Here is a 22,072-nt window from a genome sequence, read left to right as displayed (position 1 = left end):
ACGTGCTTCCACCCAGATCTGGAACATCCTTCCTGTGTCCTTCCCACGGCGGACTCCGCTGCGTTCTTCAAAACGGATAGAAGACGCAGAAGGAGTTCAATGCTAAGAAAGAGCTAGTCAGCCAAACTAAACCTGGAGCTACATTTTGAGGTCCACAACCACCAACCGGTCTTGGCGCATTCCGCGTGGGAATTTCCCTTGGGACTCTCTCGCGCTTTCTATTTGACTGCCTTAAGGGACAAATGTGTTTGCCTTAAGAGATAAGTGAAAAAGATCAATATGAATTCGAAAGTACTTCAGCCTTTAGGACACACGTCTTCACTTTCTTAAAATTAACTCTCCATCTAAATAAACGACAGAACACCGTCCAAACAGATGAACAAATACACATCTAGAGTGCATAACTAATCCACTCAGGGTACAACCATCCATGACTATTGGCCTAATCACCCATTTCAGAGCACACAATCTGCCAAACCATTTAATATTCCCTGATTTCAGAAAGTACAGCTTGATGTTGATCAGACTGAACCTTTCCACAAATAAGATTCTTAACATTTGCTATTTGTGCATGTCGGCCACTGTCTGGCACATCAGAATGGTGCCGGAATTCTGGAACAAGCAGTCACTGCTCATGAATTCACAGCTATTTCCTCACTTCGGCTAAAGGAAGAGAGATCTTGAAAAGATTGCCATAATATGAATATGCAGAGGAAAAACTAAACGCAGAAGCACATGGTAAAATTGCAAGAGGGAAAAACATGGCTTATTACAAAGCCACGGAGAAAATGAGCCTCAATAATTTAGGAACCATAAAGATTTAGTTTAGTTGTTCTTCCTTCCGACTGACACGCCCACTACGTCTCAGTTCTCTGCCACACTTCCTCTATGGTCAATATTGGAGAACGTTTAAATAACTTACATCGAAGTATGTTACAGAAATGTGGAGTTCAAACTAACCAAAAGGAAATCCAGACTGAACAAAAGGGGGAAAAGAAAAATAAGCCTCAACTAAAGGACACATTAGCAGTTTAAAAAAAAAAAAAAAAAAAAAAAAAAAAAGGTAATTAAAAAATTGCTCACAGGGGCACCCGCGTGGCTCAGTCAGTTAAGCATCCGACTCTTGATTTCAGCTCAGGTCACGATCTCACAATTTGTGAGTTCGAGCCCCAAATGGGCTCTTTGCTTACAGCAGCACCTGCCTGGGATTCTCTCTCTCTCTCTCTCTCTCTCTCTCTCTCTCTCTCTCTCTCTCTTTCTGCCCCTCCCCTACTCTCTCCCTCTTTCTCAAAATAAATAAACTTAAAAAAAATAAAAAATAAAAAAACTGGGGCGCCTGGGTGGCTCAGTAGGTTAAAGTAGGCGTCCAACTTTGGCTCAAGTCATGATCTCACAGTCCATGAGTTCGAGCCCCGCCTCAGGCTCTGTGCTGACAGCTCAGAGCCTGGAGCCTGCTTTGGATTCTGTGTCTCCCTCTCTCTGCTCCTCCCCTGCTTGCGCTCTGTCTCTCTCTTTCTCAAAAATAAATAAACGTTAAAAAAAAGTTAACTATTAAAAAAAAAAAAAAAACTTGTTCACAAGGAAAGAAGAGCTTCTCAAGTTTCTGAAAACTGGTAAGTGCCTAAAACAGAGGCTGCAAACCTGTTTGCACTTGGACTCCATCCTGTGAACAGATGTGTTTTGTCTGCCTACCCTGTATTTTTAAAAATTTGAATTGTTTTCCAGCATTCAGTGGTCAGGAATTTCAGAGAAAATATTCTTAACATTGAAACATCTGAAGGTCTAGCAGCAATGAACCCCTACTGCCTCATGTCAACAACTGGCCAGCAGTTCTCCACCCTACCAGCACGTTGGAAACCATCTAGGAAGCTCTAAAATCACGCCAGTGCCTGAGGCTAACACTCCAGTCATTCTAGCAAAAAAAGCCCAGGCACCTGTATATTTAAAAGCCCCTCAGAGGCTCTACTGGGCAACCAGAGTGGAGGCTCATGGACCCGGAGTTTCACACGTAGCCTCTGCGAAACATAAATGTGCTGTGTTGTGCTTCCAGCTACCCCCATCCTAAAAACCATTCACTGAAACCACATTTAAACATCCCCATTTAATCTTGTTGAAGGCACAAGACTAAAGAAGGGTCCGGCTCAGCGATACGAACTTTACTAGCCACATACACTCTAGTCTAAGGGATCTCAAAGCATGGTCAGTAGACCGCCGGTCTATCCAAATCTTAAAATGCACGTTTCCAGCCATGTTCCAAACAGATCAAAAACGCCGAGGATGAAGGCGTCTGGGTGGCTCAGCCGGTTAAGCGTCCGACTTCGGCTCGGGTCATGATCTCGCAGTTTGTGAGTTCCAGTCCCGCACTGGGCTCTGTGCTGACAGCTCAGGGCCTGGAGCCTGCTTCGGATTCTGTGTGTGTGTCTCTCCCTCTGCCCCTCCCCTGCTTGTGCTCAGTCTCTCTCTGCCTCTCAAAAATAAACGGTAAAAAAACAAAATAAAAAACAAAACCCTCTGAGGATGAGCTCCTTATACACTACAAACACTGCAAATAAGTATTGCTTTACAAGAGGGTGCGGAGGGTTCTCTTCCCCTCCTGCTCCAAACAAGCATCATCTGACCATGAAGAACACTAACTTGCTAGGGCCACAGAATTATTTCTTTGAGTAGAGCGGTGGAGTTTAAATCTTACATCCCCTCTCGCATGTGTACTTCACTTGCTTTCACTGGTCTGCTTTTCCTTTAGAAATGCTCTCTGGTTCTGCTCTCGACCTCTCTATTGTCCTTGGTGGACATGGCAAGATGAACTTGGTGCCTTGGTGCTTAGGAGGAAACGGACCTTTTGCCTCCCAAGCAGGGAACAGAGGCAAGGAAACAGGACTAAGCCACTCAATATCCCCTCTGGTGTGCCCCCAAGGGGCTCCTTGCAGCTCATATGTGGTACCTTTAAGCTCCCAGGGGCTCAAGCAATAGTTCTCAATTTTGACCCACAGGTGACCTATATCCAGATCACTGAGCAGCTGGGTAAACACATCGATTCCCAAGTCTCCTGCAGAACCTACTGAATACTCATCTCCAGCAAGAGCTTGAGAAGTGGTCCTGTTAACAAGCTCCCCGGGCGCTTCTTAGGCACAGAAAGTTAGAGAACCGCTGAGCTCCAGGTTCAACAAAAGAGAATACCCTCTCTAGAGCGCCTTTGAGAAATTCATAGGAACCAGGGGAAGCCGCTGGCTCATGCTGCGGGGGCTCCCGCCCCGCTCTCTTCACTTCCATACTGGCACAACTTGTGCAATTCAGCACCGACCCATTTAAAATAACCGCAGACTCTGTTTTGCTAGAATTCAAACTAATCTGCTATTAGGACAAGGAGAAGTGAGAAATGCGTAAACTCCAAGGCTGTGTGCTAGCAGAGTCCTTAATACCATCAAAACGCAGATCAGTTTCATTCCCAGAAAGCTTACAATTATTTGTCATACAACTTCCATTTTAAATTAATCTTCCAGCATAACCAGGGAACGCCTCTCTCAGTGGAGTTCTGGGCTCCGGGTATCCCTTCTATGCTTTCGTACACAGCTCATCAGCCGCCTCTCCAAAGCGGAATGATATTGCTAACCACCGTGTGGCAAAGAAGGCTCTAAAACAGCATGACAATTTTATGCTTGACTCAGGTAAAATCATAGCTCTCTTGAGGGGAATCTGCTCTTCAGACTCACCTCTCCTCTGTTCCTGCCATCCTCAATCCCCCCTGGAGGAACTTAAGGCTCTTACACACTCGATTACACTCTACTGATTTATAGTGCCAAACAGCCATTCACATAAGGGCTCTCCATAAACATTACTGGATTATGCCAACTCAGGTGATTGATTCTGGACCTCTTAATGTGCCGCCCCTCTAAAGCCACAACTTATGTATCCAGTACGATCTGAGCTCCTCACACGAGGCTCCCCATCCTCACCTTCCACCGACTGTCTTTTGAAAACAAGACCGTAAGTTAGAAGAACCAACTAGAGGGGATAATAAATTATAAAGCGGGGCAACAGGTGAAACATTACAGATGACTGAAGGTCTGGCAATCACACACAGCAAGGGCAATCAGTACGAAAAGGAGAATAACTCTTTGGATGATAGAAAATTTGCTTTTACCATCCTCTGAACCAGAGCTTCCTAAACTTTAAGGTGCCTACGGATTACCTGGAAAATCTACCTGGAGCGAGGGTGCTGATCCAGGTAGGCTGAAACAGAGTAAGAGATCTCAGCCTCCTAACAAGCTCCCAGGTACCACTAACACCGCTTCCGATCAAGCACTGCTTATATAGTATAGCGGCGGAAAGCAGCATCGGCTGAATCACCTGGGAACTTGTTACACGACAATCCTGAGCCCATCCCAGACCTAAAGAAAAAGAATCCTGCGGCACCTGAGTGGCTCAGGCGATTGGGCATCTGACTTCGGCTCAGGTCATGATCTCTCAGTTCATGAATTCAAGCCCCATGTTGGGCTCTGTGCTGACAGCTCAGAGCCTGGAGCCTGCTTCAGGTTCTCTCTCTCTCTCTCTCTCTCTCTCTCTCTCTCTCTCTCAACAATAAATACATATTTTTAAAAATTACAAAAAAAAAGAAAAAGAACCCTTTAATCAACAAGGTCCCGGGCACTTAGCATGCACATTAGAGGAGGGCATGAGCACTGGGTGTTACCTGTAAGTGATGAATCACTAAATTCTACTCCTAAAATCAGTATTACACTCTATGTTAACTAACTGGGATTTAAATAAAATTTTAAGTTTTTACAAACATAAAAGAAAATGCACATCAGAGCAAGCTGACATACCGTCTTGTACTCACTGTGAATCAGAATCATGTGGGATCTTTTTTAAAAATCCAAAAGCCTAGGCCTTACAGCAGAGATTCTGATTCAGCTGATCCGGGGCATTTGATTAGTCCTAGGTTTGTTTGTTTTTAAGCACACCCAGGTCGTTCTAATAAGCAGTCAGTGCTGAAAACCACTGAATTAAAAATACGACACTGGGAGGGTGTCTGGGTGGCTCGGTCAGTTGAGTATCCGAGATGAATACTCAACTCGGGAAGAATTTCACGGGATGAAGCCCCAAATTGGGCTTTGGGCTGACAGCCAGAGCCTGCTTGGGATTCTCTCTCTCTCTCCTGCTCTCTGCCCCTCCCCCCCACTCTCTTGCTTGCTCTCTCAAAATAAATAAACATTAAAAAAGATATATCCCCCTGGGAGGAGGGAAATATGGAGTGACTACTAATGGGTGAGGAATGTGGGAGGATATGAAAACATCTTAAAAGTAATTATGGCAAGGTTGCATAATTCTATGAATATACTAAAAACTGTTGAATTGTATACTTTAAATGGGTCAATCCTGTGGTATGTGAATTATATCTCAATAAAGCTATTACATAAAAATTTAAAACTTGAATGACTTTCCTATTTTAAAATAAATAGTTCCCAATGAACAACAATGAAATGGAATTATTTTCTATCCTAGAACAGTGGCCCAAGAATTTGAACTTCTTTAAACACACACACACACACACACACACACACACACACACACACAGATGTTTATATGACTCATCTAGAAATATTTAAAATCTGCTCATCTTCGTCTTAGGTTCAATTCTGGTTAATGTAATGGATGAAAGAGAAACCAGAAATGAAAACATTGTTATCTCACAGAGCACCACTATGTTTAAAAAAAAAAAAAAAAGAAAAAAATCGTATTTATCAATTTGAAAAAGTTTACACACCCCAAGTTTCCAGAGTATTTTCAAAAAAACAATTTTCCTTTTGCTTCCCCAATTTAAAAATAAATTAATTTATGAATTAACTCATAAGTTAGCAATGAATTCACTAATTCATTGTACTATATTCTTCCAAATTTTTTGTATGTTTGAAGATATTCAAAAAACATGTCAAGAAGAAAATACATAAAATGAAAATCTGACCTTGTTAGAAAACTGGCTTGAGAAACTCAAGAACGTACTCGCAAAAATCAAAAAGATCATAAGTAGCACTAAAATTTCAGAAAAGATCATTGTAATACAGGAGACATTTTTGGCTTATTATCAAAAGCAAAGTACCAGAAGTATATGTAACAGGTTTCAGTTGGTATTTTGGAGACTCTCGTAGCTTCTGATAGCTGTGATGTCAAATGCTCAAAACTACAGGTGCTATATGCTCAAGCCAATGACGGTTCATTAGCACCTGACTTATTTTCCCTGTTGGATCACCATGTAAGCCATTCGCCCCCCCAAAACCACTGCCCTTGTTTATGGTCCCACGTTCTCATTCTTCTGAAACAGGCATATTCCAGACGCATAACTGAACAGAGTTCCTGGGGCCCTCTATTCACTAAGAGATGCTCTCTTAAGAAACGGCTTTCTGGGGGGTGCCTTGGTGGCTCAGGAGGTTGAGCGTCCAGCTTTGGCTCAGGTCAAGATCTCATGGCTGGTGGGTTCCAGCCCCGTATTGGGCTCTGTGCTGACACCTCAGAGCTGATAGCTCATCCCATGAACATTTTCTTTCTGTGCTGACAGCTCAGAGCCTGCTTCAGATTCTGTGTCTCCGTCTCTCTCTGCCCCTCCCCCTGCTCTCTCTCTCTCTCTCAAAAATAAATAAACATTAAATTTTTTTTTTAGGAAATGGCTTTCTGGGACCTTCAATGCAATGGTTAGGGTCACCTTCACAAGTAAGTATGATGCATCCCTTGTCCAAACTCCTCAATAAAATCCAATGTATTTCACTGTAATTGTTACTACCTTCTATGTTGCTATGTTCTTTTTAACACAGTTCTACCATGTTACATTATATACAGGACAAAGAAAAGGCAAATCAGTGCCCCTAACTACCAACCTTGCCCTGGGTATTAACCTTTAAATGGCCTATTCCTTTTTAGAGTGAGGAAGTTTACCCTCCTACCTAACCCAAACTCCTCCTGCTTTATGTACATTCACTCAATCAACTCTACAGTTTTCACAGTATTGGGAAGATGGTTACAATTTTCCAGAGCAGAAGGAATTTTGGGTAACAGAGTCCAATTCCAAGGAAGCAACCCTGAAACCCACAATGGTGACGTCGGCATGTTTTCAACTCTGCCTCAATCTTACGCATCTTTAAAATACTAACTTCCTGAGAGGTCAAGACCCACAATCACTGCCTAAATAACTAGTTCTTAACAGATTAGCATATCTGTTCATAATTTAGTTAACAAGTCGCACACATTTTGAAGAAAGAAAAAAAGGCATACCTTATAGTATATAAATTCCGAATATTCTTCTCCCCACCTTGTCCTTCCTTTAGAGCTTGCATTTGTAATAACTTCATAATGGCTTTTAGCAAGCCATGTGTATTCCTGTAAAGAAACATAACAACGCGTTAAATGCCAGAGATAAAAAGTGAATATTCTAATCAGGCTCTTAACCCTACCATTTTTAAATAATTGAACACTTGCCACCCACACTAAACAGAAACCACCCACACGCACCCACCTCTTTCTACAGCACAGCCAAGAGGCCTAAAAGTCGACAGCTCTCAGGCAACATACTTAAAAGAGAGCTGGAGCCAAAGAATCAAACCACCAGCCTCTCAATCACCTCCCTACACACACTTGTGGGGGGTACCAATCAGGAAAAAATAAACATCAGCCCACATAATTGCAGGCAGTGACCACATCAGTTACCCATGCTGAATAATTAAGTCCTTCATTTATAAATATTAGTAGACCATGAATAATAACCAGACATATGAAATGGATTAGCCACTCAAAAAAATGGGCCAGGGGACCATTCGGGGCAAATAACCCCCAATAAAATAAAATTAATGGGAGTGAGGAATAAAATCTTAAAATTTTCCTTTATTCTCTCTAAGAGGTAGGAGGATAATATATCAAAAAAAAAAGAGAGAGAGAGAGAGAGAGAGAGAGACAGAAAAAGAGAAAAATAGAATAACCTACCCTTTTTATTTTTTTTCTTTTTATTTTTTTTAATTGTGAAATGTGATCTTTTCCAGCTTTATTGAGGTAAAATTGACAAATACAATTATAGTATATTTCAAGTATACAATGTGATATGTGCATACACTAACTTGATTATGGCAATCATTTTATAATTAACGCATCCATCAACTCACATACTTTTTTTCTGATGAAAATACTAAAGACCTACTCTCAGCAATTTCAAGTATACAATACGTTATTGTTTACTGTAGTCAACATGCTATACATTAGATTATCAGAACTTACTCACCTTATAACTGGAGTTTGTATCCTCTGACTAACCTCTCCCCGTTTCTCCCACCCAGATGCTGGCAACCACCAGTCTACTGTTTCTGTAAGTTTGGCTTTTTTTTTTTTTTTTTTTTTTTTTTTTTTTTTTTTTTTTTTTTAGTAGGTTCCACACCCAGTGCGGAGGCCAACAGGTAGGGGCTTGAACTCACGTTCGAGACTGAGCTGAGATCAAGAGTCAGACACCTAACCGACTGAGCCACCCAGGCACCCCCTTTTTTTTTTTTCCTTTTAAGATTCCACATACTAAGTGTTACCTAGTTCAGTATTTGTCTTTCTCTGGGTTAATACGTAGCATAATACCCTCCAGGTTCATCCATGTTATTACAAATTAGCCTGCCCTTTTAAAATAAGGTTTTCTTGGGGAATAAAAAAGAAATCTTAGAAATAAAAAAATAATTGCTTGTTAAATGGGGGGGAGCAGTATTTTTTAAATCATGGTTGTTAATATTTATGGACCATCCACTGTAAGCTAAGTATACTCCTAAGTGCTTAACATGTATTATGTAATTTACTATCCAGAATATGGTAGGTTACAAGTCACTGTTAACTTTATCTTTAGGCTAGGGCAAGACTTGGACTTAATTCATTGGTATCATTTGGGGCAATTATGTGAGGTGTTATTTAGTGTACTCTTTTATGACATTTAAAGTTTTCCAGCTGCCAAGAGGTTTGTCCACACTGTCTAATACATCAGCCAAGAGCCACATGTGGCTCCTGACCACTTGTAATGTGGCTCATCCAAACTGAGACGTGTGATGTGTATAAAAGACACACTGCGTTTTAAAGATTCAGGACACAAAAAGAATATAAAATATCATGTGTAATTTTTTATATTGACTGTACATTGAAATAATATTTTCGATATATGGGGCACATACTATGTCATTAAAATTAACATCACCTGTTTCCTTTTACTTTTTAATGCAGCTATGAGAAAATTTTGAGTTGCATATGTGGCTCACAATTGTGGCTCACATTTCCTTATTTAATAATTTGCTTTCGATGTGATTGGAGTTCTAGAGAAGACAGATAACAGCCCTATGATTTTTTTTATTGATAATATAGTTAACATACAGTATTATATTAGTTTCGGGTCTACAATATAATGATTCAACAATCCTATATACTTCTCAGTGCTCATCAAGATAAATGTACTCTTAGTCCCTTAAAGAATTTCACCCATCCCCCCCACCCACCTTCGCTCTAGGAACCATCAGTATGTTCTCGTATTTAAGAGTCTATGTTTTTTTTTGTTCAGCTTTTTTTCTTTCTTTGTTCATTTGTTTCTTAAATCCCACATATGAGTGAAATCATGTGGTATTTGTCTTTCTCTAACTTATTTCACTTAGCATTATATACCCTCTAGGTCCATCCATGTTGCTGTAAATGACAAGATTTCCATCTTTTTTACAGATGAGAAATATTCAGGGTGTGTGTTTTATTATATCTTCTTTATCCATTCATCTATGGATGGACACATGGGTTGTTTCCATATCTTGGCTTTTGTAAATAATGCTGCAATAAACACAGGGTGCAGATATCTTTGCTAATTAGTGCCTTCATTTTCTTTCAGTAAATACCCAGTGGTGAAATTACTGGGTCATATGGTAATTGTTTTTAATTTTTGAGGAAACTCCATACACACCTATGATTTTTAACCAATTTGGGTCACCCATTCCTAAAAGCAGTAGAATCCCAGAGAAAAGCACATACATCATATATATGCATTTAATTTACAGAAAACTAAGGCTAATAAATGAACTCCAGGTTTTTTTAATTTTTTTTTAAAGTTTATTTTCTTGAGAGAGAGAGAGAGAGAGAGAGAGAGAGAGAGACAGAGCGTGAGTGGGCGAGGGACTGAGAGAGAGGGAGACACAGAATCCTAAGCAGACTCCAGGCTCCGAGCTGTCAGCACACAGCCCAACGAGGGACCAGAACTCACAAACCATGAGATCATGACCTGAGCCAAAGTCAGACGCTTAACCAACTGAGCCACCCAGGTGCCTCTGAACTCCGGTTTTCTAACCTTTAAGTTAAATCTTGTTTGGTCTTATTTGTGGATCCAGACTTTACTGTGTGGAAAATTAAGTCTATACCATATTTTAAGCAAAAGTGTAGCATGAATAGATCGTAAGTTTTGAAAAATAATGGCGTCAATCAAATAACAGATGCATTCAAACAGTAAATTCAATTGAGTAATTATTTAAATTATTCAAATATTTCAAGTGGCCTGAGAGAGATGGTTTCAGATTAATTTTTATTTAAATTCTGGCTTTAATTCTAATTAGCTAGGGAATGTTGGGCAAGATTTGTAACACCTAGAAACCACAACATCCTCATCCATACAATCTAGAATCATAAGCCCATCTCTTGTGTTGTTATAAAGAATAAATGAGGGGAGCCTGGGTGGCTCAGTCGGTTGGGCAGCCGACTTCGACTCAGGTCACGATCTCGCGGTCTGTGAGTTCAAGCACCGTGTCGGGCTCTGTGCTGACAGCTCAGAGCCTGGAGCCTGTTTCAGATTCTGTGTCTCCCTCTCTCTCTGACCCTCCCCCGTTCATGCTCTGTCTCTTTCTGTCTCAAAAATAAATAAACGTTAAAAAAAAATTTTTTTAATAAAAAAAAAAAGAATAAATGAGAGTATGTCAGTAAAGCACCTGGTTGTTTTTTCAATAAATTGTGGTAATCTAGTACTTGTAACCGTACCATAAAGATTGTAATGTTTTTCCCCCTTTACAGAGGAGGCTATACAAACCCAAGGGTCAGAGTTCATAAATGCTCAAGCCTAGAATATGCCTAAAACTAACTACAAACCCAAACCTACCCTAAATCCTAGTATTTTCCATCTGTCCTCATAAAGACAGCCATTGTTTTCTGTGTCTGAGGTCTTGTTTTCAGCCATTGTTACTCTGAGATCTGCTCTTAAAAAACTATATTTTTAGGGCGCCTGGCTGGCTCAGTCAGAAGAGCGTGCAAATCTTGACTCAGAGTTGTGAGTTTGAGCCCCACTCAAACTCAAAACTCAGAGTTGTGAGTTTGAGCCCCACACTGGGTATAAAGATTACTTAAATAAATTTCTTAAAAAACTGAAAAATACAACTAAATTACAGGGTGCCTGGGTGGCTCAGTAGGTTAAGCGTCTGACTCTTCATTTCGGCTCAGGTCAGGATCTCATAGTTAGTGAGTTCGAGCCCCATACAGGGCTCCAGAGCCTGCCTGGAATTCTCTCCCCCTCTCTCTCTGCCCCTACCTTACTCATGCTCGCTCGCTCGCTCTCTCTCTCTCAAACTAAACTTAAAACAAATTTTTTTAAACAAAATTTCTATTGAATTCTATATGATTGCAGAAAGAGGTTACAATAACCACTTGATTAGTGCTGAAAATCAAAATGGTGAAATAGTAGAAAACAATAACAACTAGAGAAGCAAAAATCAAAAACAGGATAGGAAAATTTTTCATTGAATTTATGTCTCCAAATTAAAAAGGCCACCAAGTGGTAGACAAGATTCCTGAAAAAATTAATTGCTGACATTTCTCAAATCCAAAGACAAAAGGAAAATCCTATAAACTCAGATTTTATAAAATAAAACATATAAAATAAAGACCACTAGACTGACATCATTTCTAATTTCACATCAGCATTCTCATCTGCAACAGTGATTGAAGAAATATATATGGAATTCTAAGGAAAATGTTTATATAACTTAGTAAGTCTAAACACCCCCCCTCCAAAAAAAAAATAAGAGTAATTCATTAAGACAAAAGAAATACTTTCAGACATAATATTCTGACATTTGTCTTAACGAAGTTCTCCAGTTAAAAGATAACCCAGGGGCACCTGGGTGCTTCAGTCAGTTAAGCGTCCAACCCTTGAATTTGGCTCAGGTCATGATCTCACAGTTGGTGGGATTGAGCCCTGCATTCATGCTGACAGCATGGATTCTCTCTCTCTGCCCCTCCCCAACTCGTGCTCTCTTCTTGCTCTCTGTCTCTCAAAATACATGAACGTGAAAAAAAATTTTTTAAGATAACGAATGATGATTGTGCAATTTTGTAAATATGCCCAAAACCACTGAGTTATACGCGCTTTCAAAGGACGATATTCTAATACGTGAATAATATCTCAATAAGGTTCTTATTTTAAATTAAAAAAAGAAAAGAAAAAGATAAAGGATTAAAAAAACTGAAGAAACAGAAAGAGATATATGACAAAGAACTGGTCAGGATGAATACCAAAAGAATGTATAGCCAAGTCTTTAACATTTTTCAAATGTGACAAAGAACAGAAAAAGACAATCTATAACTAAAATTCCAGGTGGTTTTAGCAAAGTGAGTGGGGAGGGTTTTCAGGTGAGAAAAAAAACATTAAGAGACAATATGAGATGAAATATTTACAAACCTATAAGACACACAAAGCGTTAACATCCAAAAAACAAGAAAAGCAATGAAAGCAGCCTAACCATATAACAGAAAGATGAGCGAAGAATAGAGATATGCAAGTCACAGAAAAGTAAGGTTCAAAATATCCAGGATTGATGAGTGAATGGGGGGAAAAAGCACTTTCAGGTTGAGCATTCGTTTGTTCAAGGTTTTTTAAGGTTATTCTTTTTAGTAATCTCTACACCCAACATGGGCTCACACTCACTATGCTGAGGTCAAGACTCAAGACTCGCATGCTTTTCCGACTGAGCCAGCCAGATGCCCCCGCTGGTTCAGTCTTTATGGAGAACAAATCGGCAGCATCCATGAATTTTTAAATCCATAAAAAAAATTGTTTAAGTACATACCCGCTTTCCCATGAATGCCACTTCTAAGAACCCCTTATATAGAATTACCCTTATATATACTCAAAAGAAGATTTTACACTGCATTTGTTATCTTAAAAAATGGAAGAAGAGGGGTGCCTGGGTGGCTCAGTCGGTTGAGTGGGCGACTTCTGCTCAGGTCATGATCTCGTGGTCCGTGAGTTCGAGCCCCACGTCGGGCTCTGTGCTGACAGCTCAGAGCCTGGAGCCTGCTTCAGATTCTGTGTCTCCCTCTCTCTGACCCTCCCCTGTTCATACTCTGTCTCTCCCTGTCTCAAAAATAAATAAAACGTTAAAAAAAATTTTTTTAAAAAATGGAAGAAGAGGGGCGCCTGGGTGGCTCAGTCGATTAAGTGTCGGACTTCGGCTCAGGTCGTGATCCCACAGTTTGTAGGTTCAAGCCCCGCATCGGGCTTTGGACAGGAAGCTAGGAGCCTGGAGTTTGCTTCAGTTTCTGTGTCTCCCCTTCTCTCTCTCTGCCTCTCCCTGCTCATTCTCTGTCTCTGTCTCTCTTTCTCAAAAAAAATCAACAAACGTTAAAAATAAATTTTAAAAAATGGAAGGAAAACATGTTTGTCAAATAGAGAAATATTTCAAATATGATACGTTCACAATCTAGAATACTCTAGCCATTAACAAAGCTGCAAACAGACCTATGGAAAGATGTCCAATACCTATTAAGTAGGGAAATGCAAGTTTTAGAACAATGCGCGTATGAAAGGAGTATCCCATTTTATAACGCTTATGGAGTGTATGTGCTTATAAAATATCTTTGATACAGGTCTAGAAATGGGGCTCCAATTTCAGAGCAATTAGCTGGTCCCTGATTGCATGTGCCTGGACTTGATTACAAAGCATCACCCTGGCTTCTTCTATATTCCAGAGTGAACCAAGTTAAGATCTGGTAGAACCTGTGAGACACCTACCAGACACCTACCCTGAGCCCCATCACTTCCCAGTTTTTACCAGAGCCCAAAAAGGAAGTGATTTTTTTTTTAATGTTTGTCTGTTTATTTTGAGAGAGAGAGAGAGAGAGCGCGCGTGCATTCGGGGGAGGGAGGGGCAGAGAGAGAGGGAGAGAGAATCCCTAGCAGATCCCGCAACATCAGTGTGGAGCCCGACGCAGGGCTTGATCTCACGAACCATGAGATCACAACCGGAACCAAAATCAAGAATCGGATGCTTAACCCACTGAGCCACCCAGGTGCCCCAAGAAAGTGAATTTTTAAAAAAGAAGAAAAGAAGGGCACCTGGGTGGCTCAGTCTGTTAAGCATCTGACTTCAGCTTAGGTCATGATCTCACAGTTCGTGAGTTCAAGCCCCACGTCGGGCTCTGTGCTGACAGCCCAGAGCCTGGAGCCTGCTTCAGATTCTCTGTCTCCCTCTCTCTCTCTGCCCCTCCCCCACTCACACTCGGTCTCTCTCTCTCTCTCTCTCTCTCTCTCAAATATAAGTAAACATTTAAAAATTTTCTTTAAAAGAAGAAAAGAGAAGATGACAAAAAGGAAACGTTTACTGCTTACTACTTTCATTGCCTCCAAGTGCCATTGTTTGAGTTTTCAAAGAAGTACACACTACCTTTATTTTTTTATTCGTGAAAAAGGGGATGGGGAGATTTAGAATCTCAAGATGAAGATGGGCCACTGAACACAAACAGGAGATGAAATCTGATCTAGGTGGATAGTATGAGCAGAAATTTAAATAAACAATGAAATAACCATGGGGTCCTTTATTTAGGACTTCTCTTTCGCCAGTTTGGCACAGACACGAAAACATGTTAATATGAAAAAGCAGACTTCCGAGAGACGTTTGTAGGACCTGGAATTAGCCCGTAGGTAGATAAGCAGGCTGCCTGTGTTTGAGGTACACAGGTACGCAGAAGAGTTCCCTAACGAATCAAAGTGAAGGCTTTAATAAGGGCAGAAAAGATCTGGTTACATATTCTGCCGAACATTCAGGGCATAACGTGTCACCTGATATTCCCGCTCCGGTACTGGAATGTGCCTCAAATTCAACATGTTTAAAACCTAATTCTTGCTCTTTCCACACACCTTGTCTTTTGATGTTCCCTATCTACCTGTTAGGCCAGCCAGAAATCAAGGAGTCACCTTTGACATACCCCTTCCGGGCACCCTCCATAGTTGGATGGAAGATGGCTGACCGTCTTGCTTGACTGCAGAAGTGACCTCTAAAAGTAATTTCTAGTTCTCTAACTACATGATTTTTACACATGCACGTTGAAATTATTGTATCAGATAACTCCCTTATGAAAATCTGTCATTAAGGGGTGCCTGGGTGGCTCAGGTAAGTGTCCAACTCTTGATTTGGGCTCAGGTCATGATCTCACGGTTCATGAAATGGAGCCCCACGTGGGATTCTGCACAGACAGCACGGAGCCTGCTTGAAATTCTCTCTCCCTCTCTCTCTGCAAACCCTCCCTTTCTCTCTCACACTCTGCCCTTCCCCAGAAGGGAGGCTGGTGGGTTTTGTTGGAGTTGTTTGTTTCTTTTTTAATACATCTTAATCCATGTAACTGCAACATTAAAACCAACTTAAGACTCCTGATAGAATAAGTTAAAGTAAGGGGCGCCTGGGTGGCTTGGGCAGCTCAGTTGCTTAAGTGTCTGACTTCAACTCAGGTCATGATCTTGTGGTCCGTGGGTTCGAGCCCCACATCAGGCTCTGTGCTGACAGCTCAGAGCCTGGAGCCTGCTTCAGATTCTGTGTCTCCCTCTTTCTCTGCCCCTCCTCTGCTCATGCTCTCTCTCTCTCAAAAATAAATAACCATAAAAAAATTTTTTAACTTAAAAAAAGAAAAAGAATAAAGTAAAAGATAAGTACTCAGCATGGTAACAGAGATGTACCTACTATATTGAAGACTGCCCACCATGCAGCTAGATTCACCACACTGCACATGAACTCCTATGAGAACCTTAGGAATATTAGATGGTTCCTGCGACTTAAGATCAGAGTGGCCACAGGAAGTCCCCTTTGGAAGATGCTATTTTCTTTCACTCCCTTCCCTCTTCATTCATTTGTTATACATGAAAATCATTAAGTGGCACTGGGACTTCTGAAACTTACATTTCTCTCCCCCCATCTTCCTCCTCCCTCAGTGCTTCCAAAGAATGGGTCTAAAACAGACTCAAAAACAGGGAAAAGATAATAAGGTCTCAAAAACTGATTTTAAAAAAAAGAGGGAAGAGAACCGAAATACTTCAGTTAAGTCTAAACCCATGAGCACATTATAATTCTTTATAAAATAAAACCTAATTGATCAACCACTGAAGGATGTTATTAAAAGCTGAGTATTTTGAAGTTTGGCAAATTTATTTGAGAAAGAACCCACTATATATCCTGCCTTTCCTATACAAGCTGTACTGCTGGGTAACCAAATAATGGATATGGGGAAGATTCTCTTTACTGCAATATTTTAGGTAACTAGTGAAGAAAAAATGATAGAATTTCAACCATGTTGAAACTCCAAATGAATTAATGGATCTCACCACTCAGCATCAACAGCTAACATCTCCAAAAAAGAAAACAGATATTGTTTCCCTCTTGACTAAAGAACATATTATCGTCTATGAGAAATCTTCTCTCCCCTAACACCCCTCCCAATAACAACAAAAACTGAACATAAATCTTATCAAATTTCTAAAGCAAACTTTCATTTTGGAAATACAGGGAAATAAGCGAAAGCACACCACTTTGCATGCATGCAGCGAAGTCCAAGAAAAAAAAAAGAGAGCGATAAAGAGGGCGCCAGAGATAGGTAGATGTAAGGGGGACAGCATGTAGCTCTAAAAAGATGTAAAAGCCATAACAAATTCTTATTTGGATGGTCATTCAAACAAATCATAAAAAAAAAATATGAGGCAACTTGAAATCTGAACACTGTACATTTAAAAAATCATAGTATACACAGGGGCGTCTGGGTGGCTCAGTCGGTCGGGCGTCCGACTTCAGCTCAGGTCCTGATCTCATGGTTCGTGTGGGTTCGAGCCCCACGTCGGGCTCTGTGCTGACAGCTCAGGGCCTGGAGCCTGTTTTGGATTCTTTCTGCCCCTCCCCTGCTCTCTCTCTCAAAAATAAAATCAAACATTAAAAAAAAAATTATACACACACACACACACGTATATCCAGCTATAATGATGACACTACTGTTGTTTTTTAAAAGGAAATACACAGTTAAATAGCCACAGAAGAAATTATATAGTGTCCGGGATTTCCTTCCAAGCATGGCAGGGGTTGGTTATGGAGGGAGCAGGATGTTTTAAGAGGCTGTTGGGATGAGTGACAGAACATGAGGGTTCATAATACTGCTCTACCTATTTTTGAAATTGTCTATTAAAAAAGTTTTTAGAGTCAGAGGAAAAGTTCTTCTTTCTAACACCAACTTTGTCCAAAATTTTCTTGGTAACTTTTTTGGGTCTCACTGTAAGTTAGTTTCCTTCCCTCCCTCCCCCCTGGCCATCGAGGCAGTGGTTGTTTCTACCATGGCTACTGTTTGGAGAGCTAATATATAATTTCAAATGAATATTCCAGAGGATGATGATAACGGAAAAGATGGTGGCATCTCACCATCGCAATAACACAATTATGTTAGCTTTGACAATGATTCTCTATTGACTCAGTGTCTCCTCTCTCTACCCCTGTCAGAGCAATACCGATCTAACATCAGTCACTCAGACTTAAGCACGGCTGAGCTGAGGGGCTGAAAGATACCTATTTCCAACATCATGGCTTTCCCTCAATTCAGTTCTGCTGCAGAAGAGTCCTCGGAAATAGTGTTCCAGTCCCCTCTCTGTTTGGGGAATTGCCACTCCTTCCCCGTTCGTGTGGTTACTGTATATGGAACCTAGTACACATATGTTCACATAATGAAGACACAGCCTGCCGAGGGTTAAATTGTGTCCCCCAGAAGGACACATTCAAGTCCTATCCCCTGGTACCTGTGAATGTGACTTTATTTGGAAACAGGGTCTCCGCAGATATAATCAAGATCTGGAGATCAGATAATTCTGGGTGGGCCTTAAATTCAATGGCTGGTGTCCTTTTAAGAAAAAGGAGAGGGAGAGCAGAGATAGGAGAGACAGACACACGGAGGAGGAGGTCTTAAAAAGACACAGGCAGAGACTGGAGTTATACAGCCACCAGCCGAGGAACGCCAAAGGTTGCAACAGCCACCAGAAGCTAAGAGAGAGAAAGGGAACATATACTCCCAGCCTGCAGAAGGACCCAATCCTGCAGACTCCCTTGCTTTGGGACTTCCAGCCTCCAGAATTGTGAAATGACACGTTTACGTTACTTAAAGCCACCAAGTTTGTGGTCATTTGTAACAGCGGCCTTAGGAAACTGATATATAGCCCCCGGCAGACCTGACTGGTCCAGAGGGAACATCTCATGCACACTGGTCCTTGGAAATCTGTCACTGTGACCAACCTCAGTCTGGCTGCCTCTTATACGTAAGAAATATTAACCCAGGAGCAGGTTGTGCCCTGTAGATTAGAGGCAGAGAAACTCGGTCTGCAGTAAAGGGGGAGAAACACACAGCCTGTATTCAATTCACTTTGAGGCTTGGCTGCATCCCTGTTCTTGGGTCTTATGGGACACTCTTTTACTAAAAAAAAAAAAAAAAAAAGATAAAAGTCACCCTTTTATGCTCAAATTAGTTCAAGTGGTTTTCTGTAACTTGTAGCCCAAAGAGTCCTAACATACTCAGTAACCTGCTACTAAAAGTCCTTCAGTAAAGGCCAGCTGGATCAAGTTCTTCCTTGAGAAGGTGCCAGAAAAAGCTGAATTGACTCAAGAACCCTCTAAGCAAGAGCAACAGAAACTTCTGGCCTGAGCTACAAGCACAATGGTAAGAGGCAATGCACAAGAGGAACCTCACTTTTCAATGGCATAAGAGCCAAGACCCAGATCCTATAATGAGAGGGGTGTGTGGGTCAGCAATGATGTTGAGTATTACAAAGAAATCAGTAAGACAGAAAGGAAAACATTTTTGGTCAAGCTGTACAAACTACAGTAATTAAAACCACCCGCGAAAATTGCTTCTCTCTAGGTAAATATCTCTCTAGGTAAATATAGCACAATTACTAGTGTGCGTATGAATAGCATACATCAGGTTTCCTCTGTTTGGGGTTGATTTGATTACAACATTAAACACTGCTCATGTATGCTCAGTCGCCTTTGGGAAATACCTCAAGTACGCTTGGTTCTTTGCTTTTGAAATATTCCAAATATGAGGTACAAGGAAGTAGCCATACTAATTTTTTGACCAGGGATGAGAGTAACAAGGGTCTGGGTCGAAAAGAATGGCCCAAATTATCTCTGAAGGGGGCATCCGTGGGCACAACGGGAACAAATGGTACACATGTGGCCAAGTCCCTTTTTTTAACCAGAAAGGATAACTGGTCAGCCTTAAGCACAGTAAGTCACCAGCAAATAAGAGAACACTAAACATTAGATTAATGATCAAATCCTTTTCTAAATTCGTTACAAAATTATATGAGAAAAGAGAGACACAGAGAGAAAGAGAGACAAAGAAGACCAGGAAGAAAGGAAGGAAATCAAAAACAGTTCTGGGGAACCCATGCTTGAATAAATAACAAAAAAAAAAAAAAAAAATGTAAGAATATAATGCTATTGACTTTTTGCTTGGGGAACTCATTTGTCTTCTCAGTACCAGAAAACAGCCTGATTCCTTATGAAGCCTTTTCCCACTATAAAAGTAACATGTGTTACAGTAGTTGCTTTTCTTAAATCACCTAGAAACATCTTAGCACAAACATATGACTCTTACGATGGAAGATTTGTGACAAAGCCTTCGACCAGATCAAGGAACTTGAAAAGAAATAGGGCAGAATGTCCTACATGAGAAAAGTAACTGGAATCACTTTTCTGGTTACGAGCTGCAAGCTGAGAGAGGTTTGGGGATTTTAGGGAAAGAAAAAGGATTGGAAAGAAGAAAAGGAAAACATCTGGAAACAAGCTGAGCTGCTCACAGGAATATTTAAGGGACAAGATGGGGAAACAGACATGGTCTAGTGATTCTGTCACTCTCAGATAAGAGCTAAATGAGCAATGATATCCATGGAGATATAAACCTGAAACCGTCTCAAATTCAAGAGAAATACTCTGATGCACCAACTACAGATGAAAGCACAGATGACTGTACCCCTTAAACCCTGGGGAGCCTCATAAAGTCCTCCTTCCTTGATTCTTCTTCTCCTGCCAAATAAAATAAAAACAAAGGCGCTAAATAGTACGGAAATGCTTCAATAACACAAGAGATGAATACCGTGTGTCCTCAGTTGCTAGCTATTTCCTACAAAAGCACAAGACAATTAAGTTTCCCAAGGAACAGAGTCATCAATAAAAGAGAAGACCCTGAGAGACGAGAATTTCTCTCATTAAATTACCCTCAATACTCCCAATAGTTCTCAGAATCATTTCTAACCAGTTTGGACCTTCATCAATCCATGATCAAAGACTCACTGAATCCATCACCTTTACTCAGGGCCACCATGGGCATTTTTAATATTCTATGCAAGATTTCACTGAAAAAGTAGACTTTGCTTTTGGGATCTCAGAAAACAGACTTTAATCTCTCATACCTTAGCACACTTTATTTTCCCGAAATACATAAACTGCAGGTGTCTGCCCATTTAAAAGCACAAAAGGCACATAAATCAAAGGCTAGCCTAGTTTATCTAGAGCATAACCATCCTACCAAACACATTTTTAAAAGAAGGAAGGGATTGGGGAAGCAGCTGAACTGAAATTACGGGCTGTCGTGACATCTCAATATCAAAAACTGAATACCTGGTTCCACAGGAGAATACAGTTTTTATGCACAGTCCCGTTACTAAGCAACTATGACAATGGCTGCATGAGCTTTCTAGAAGCGGGTGCAGTTAAGGGAGGAAGGGAGGGACCTAAGAACAGAAAAATGGAAAAACTCCTTGCTTTGAGAATCTTTATCTCAGGATAAATTCAATGTAAAAACAAAAACAAACAAACCCGAAAACAATCGAAACTGAAAACAAGCAGTGCCTTAAGAGACAAGAAAAGCACGTGCTACCATGTATCATTCACTTTAATTTCAGTTTTAATTTCAAAATTCACATCTAACTGGTGATAATGATTTCCTTACTGCGCTTCCTTTGTGGTCCCCCTTCTTTCCTTCACCCTCACTAGGGAGTAATTTTTTTTCCAAATTTCCTTACTGATTAAAAGAACATTTTAGACCTCTTAAATCCATTTCTTTGTTTACAGAAGCTATAAAAACTAGTTCAGTTTACAAGTGTTTCATGTTGCCTCAGCTTTGAACCGAGAACACTCTTAGACATCAAACTATTCCTTTGAAGGAAACAGTCTCTCAAATAGAGCCAGACGCTTTCCCAGCCACTCCCTAAAATTTAGACAACCAGAGTTTGACAAACGTCAAGGCTTTTTCAAAGTTAGACTATACAATGGAGCAGGCTCTAGACCAATGTTTCTCAAATTGCAGGTTGAATTGGTGGAGGGAGCAGGGAGGGTTTCCATACATGTTCCGAGAGAATTTTACAGACGAGTCTTGCAAAGGGCCCAGGAGCAGGTTAGAAGGCGGGGAGCGATGACCTCACTGACTTTTCCTTCCATCTTTCCTTGCAGATTTCAACATTCACTGCAATGCTGAGAAAGCTCCAGAAGCTACATTCTCTAAAATATCTATTCGATAGAAGGCTGCTTCTTCCTCTGCCTCACTTACTCCCTCTCTCAATCTCTCTCTCAGTTCCTAAAGGCTGCCAGCCTGGCAAGTAGGCAAAAAGAAAAGATAACATTGTAGAATTATTGTTCTACATCAAAGCTGAGCAATTACTGAGGGGCACTGTTCCCAGGGTGCCTCTAGATTCTGATAAACCTCTATTTAAGAAGAGCAATCCAGAAACAAGTAGACATTTAAATACCGGAAACTG

General features: G+C 40.7%; 1 protein-coding gene across 3 annotated transcripts in view; it reads right to left on the bottom strand.

Annotated features, from left to right (window-relative positions):
• FOCAD (focadhesin) overlaps positions 1-22,072 on the bottom strand; it is a 322,952-nt gene that overhangs the window by 258,829 nt on the left and 42,051 nt on the right. For all 3 annotated transcript variants that reach the window (XM_042914239.1, XM_042914240.1, XM_042914241.1), the window contains exon 5: positions 7,264-7,368. In XM_042914239.1, the coding sequence (XP_042770173.1) occupies positions 7,264-7,368 (105 nt within the window). The remainder of the gene's footprint in view (positions 1-7,263; positions 7,369-22,072) is intronic.

The sequence above is a fragment of the Panthera leo genome, chromosome D4, assembly GCF_018350215.1.
Source record: "Panthera leo isolate Ple1 chromosome D4, P.leo_Ple1_pat1.1, whole genome shotgun sequence".
In the NCBI taxonomy this organism is placed as follows: Eukaryota; Metazoa; Chordata; class Mammalia; order Carnivora; family Felidae; genus Panthera; species Panthera leo.
The sequence above is the reverse complement of the archived record's forward strand: the minus strand, read 5'-3'. Positions and strand labels throughout refer to the sequence as shown.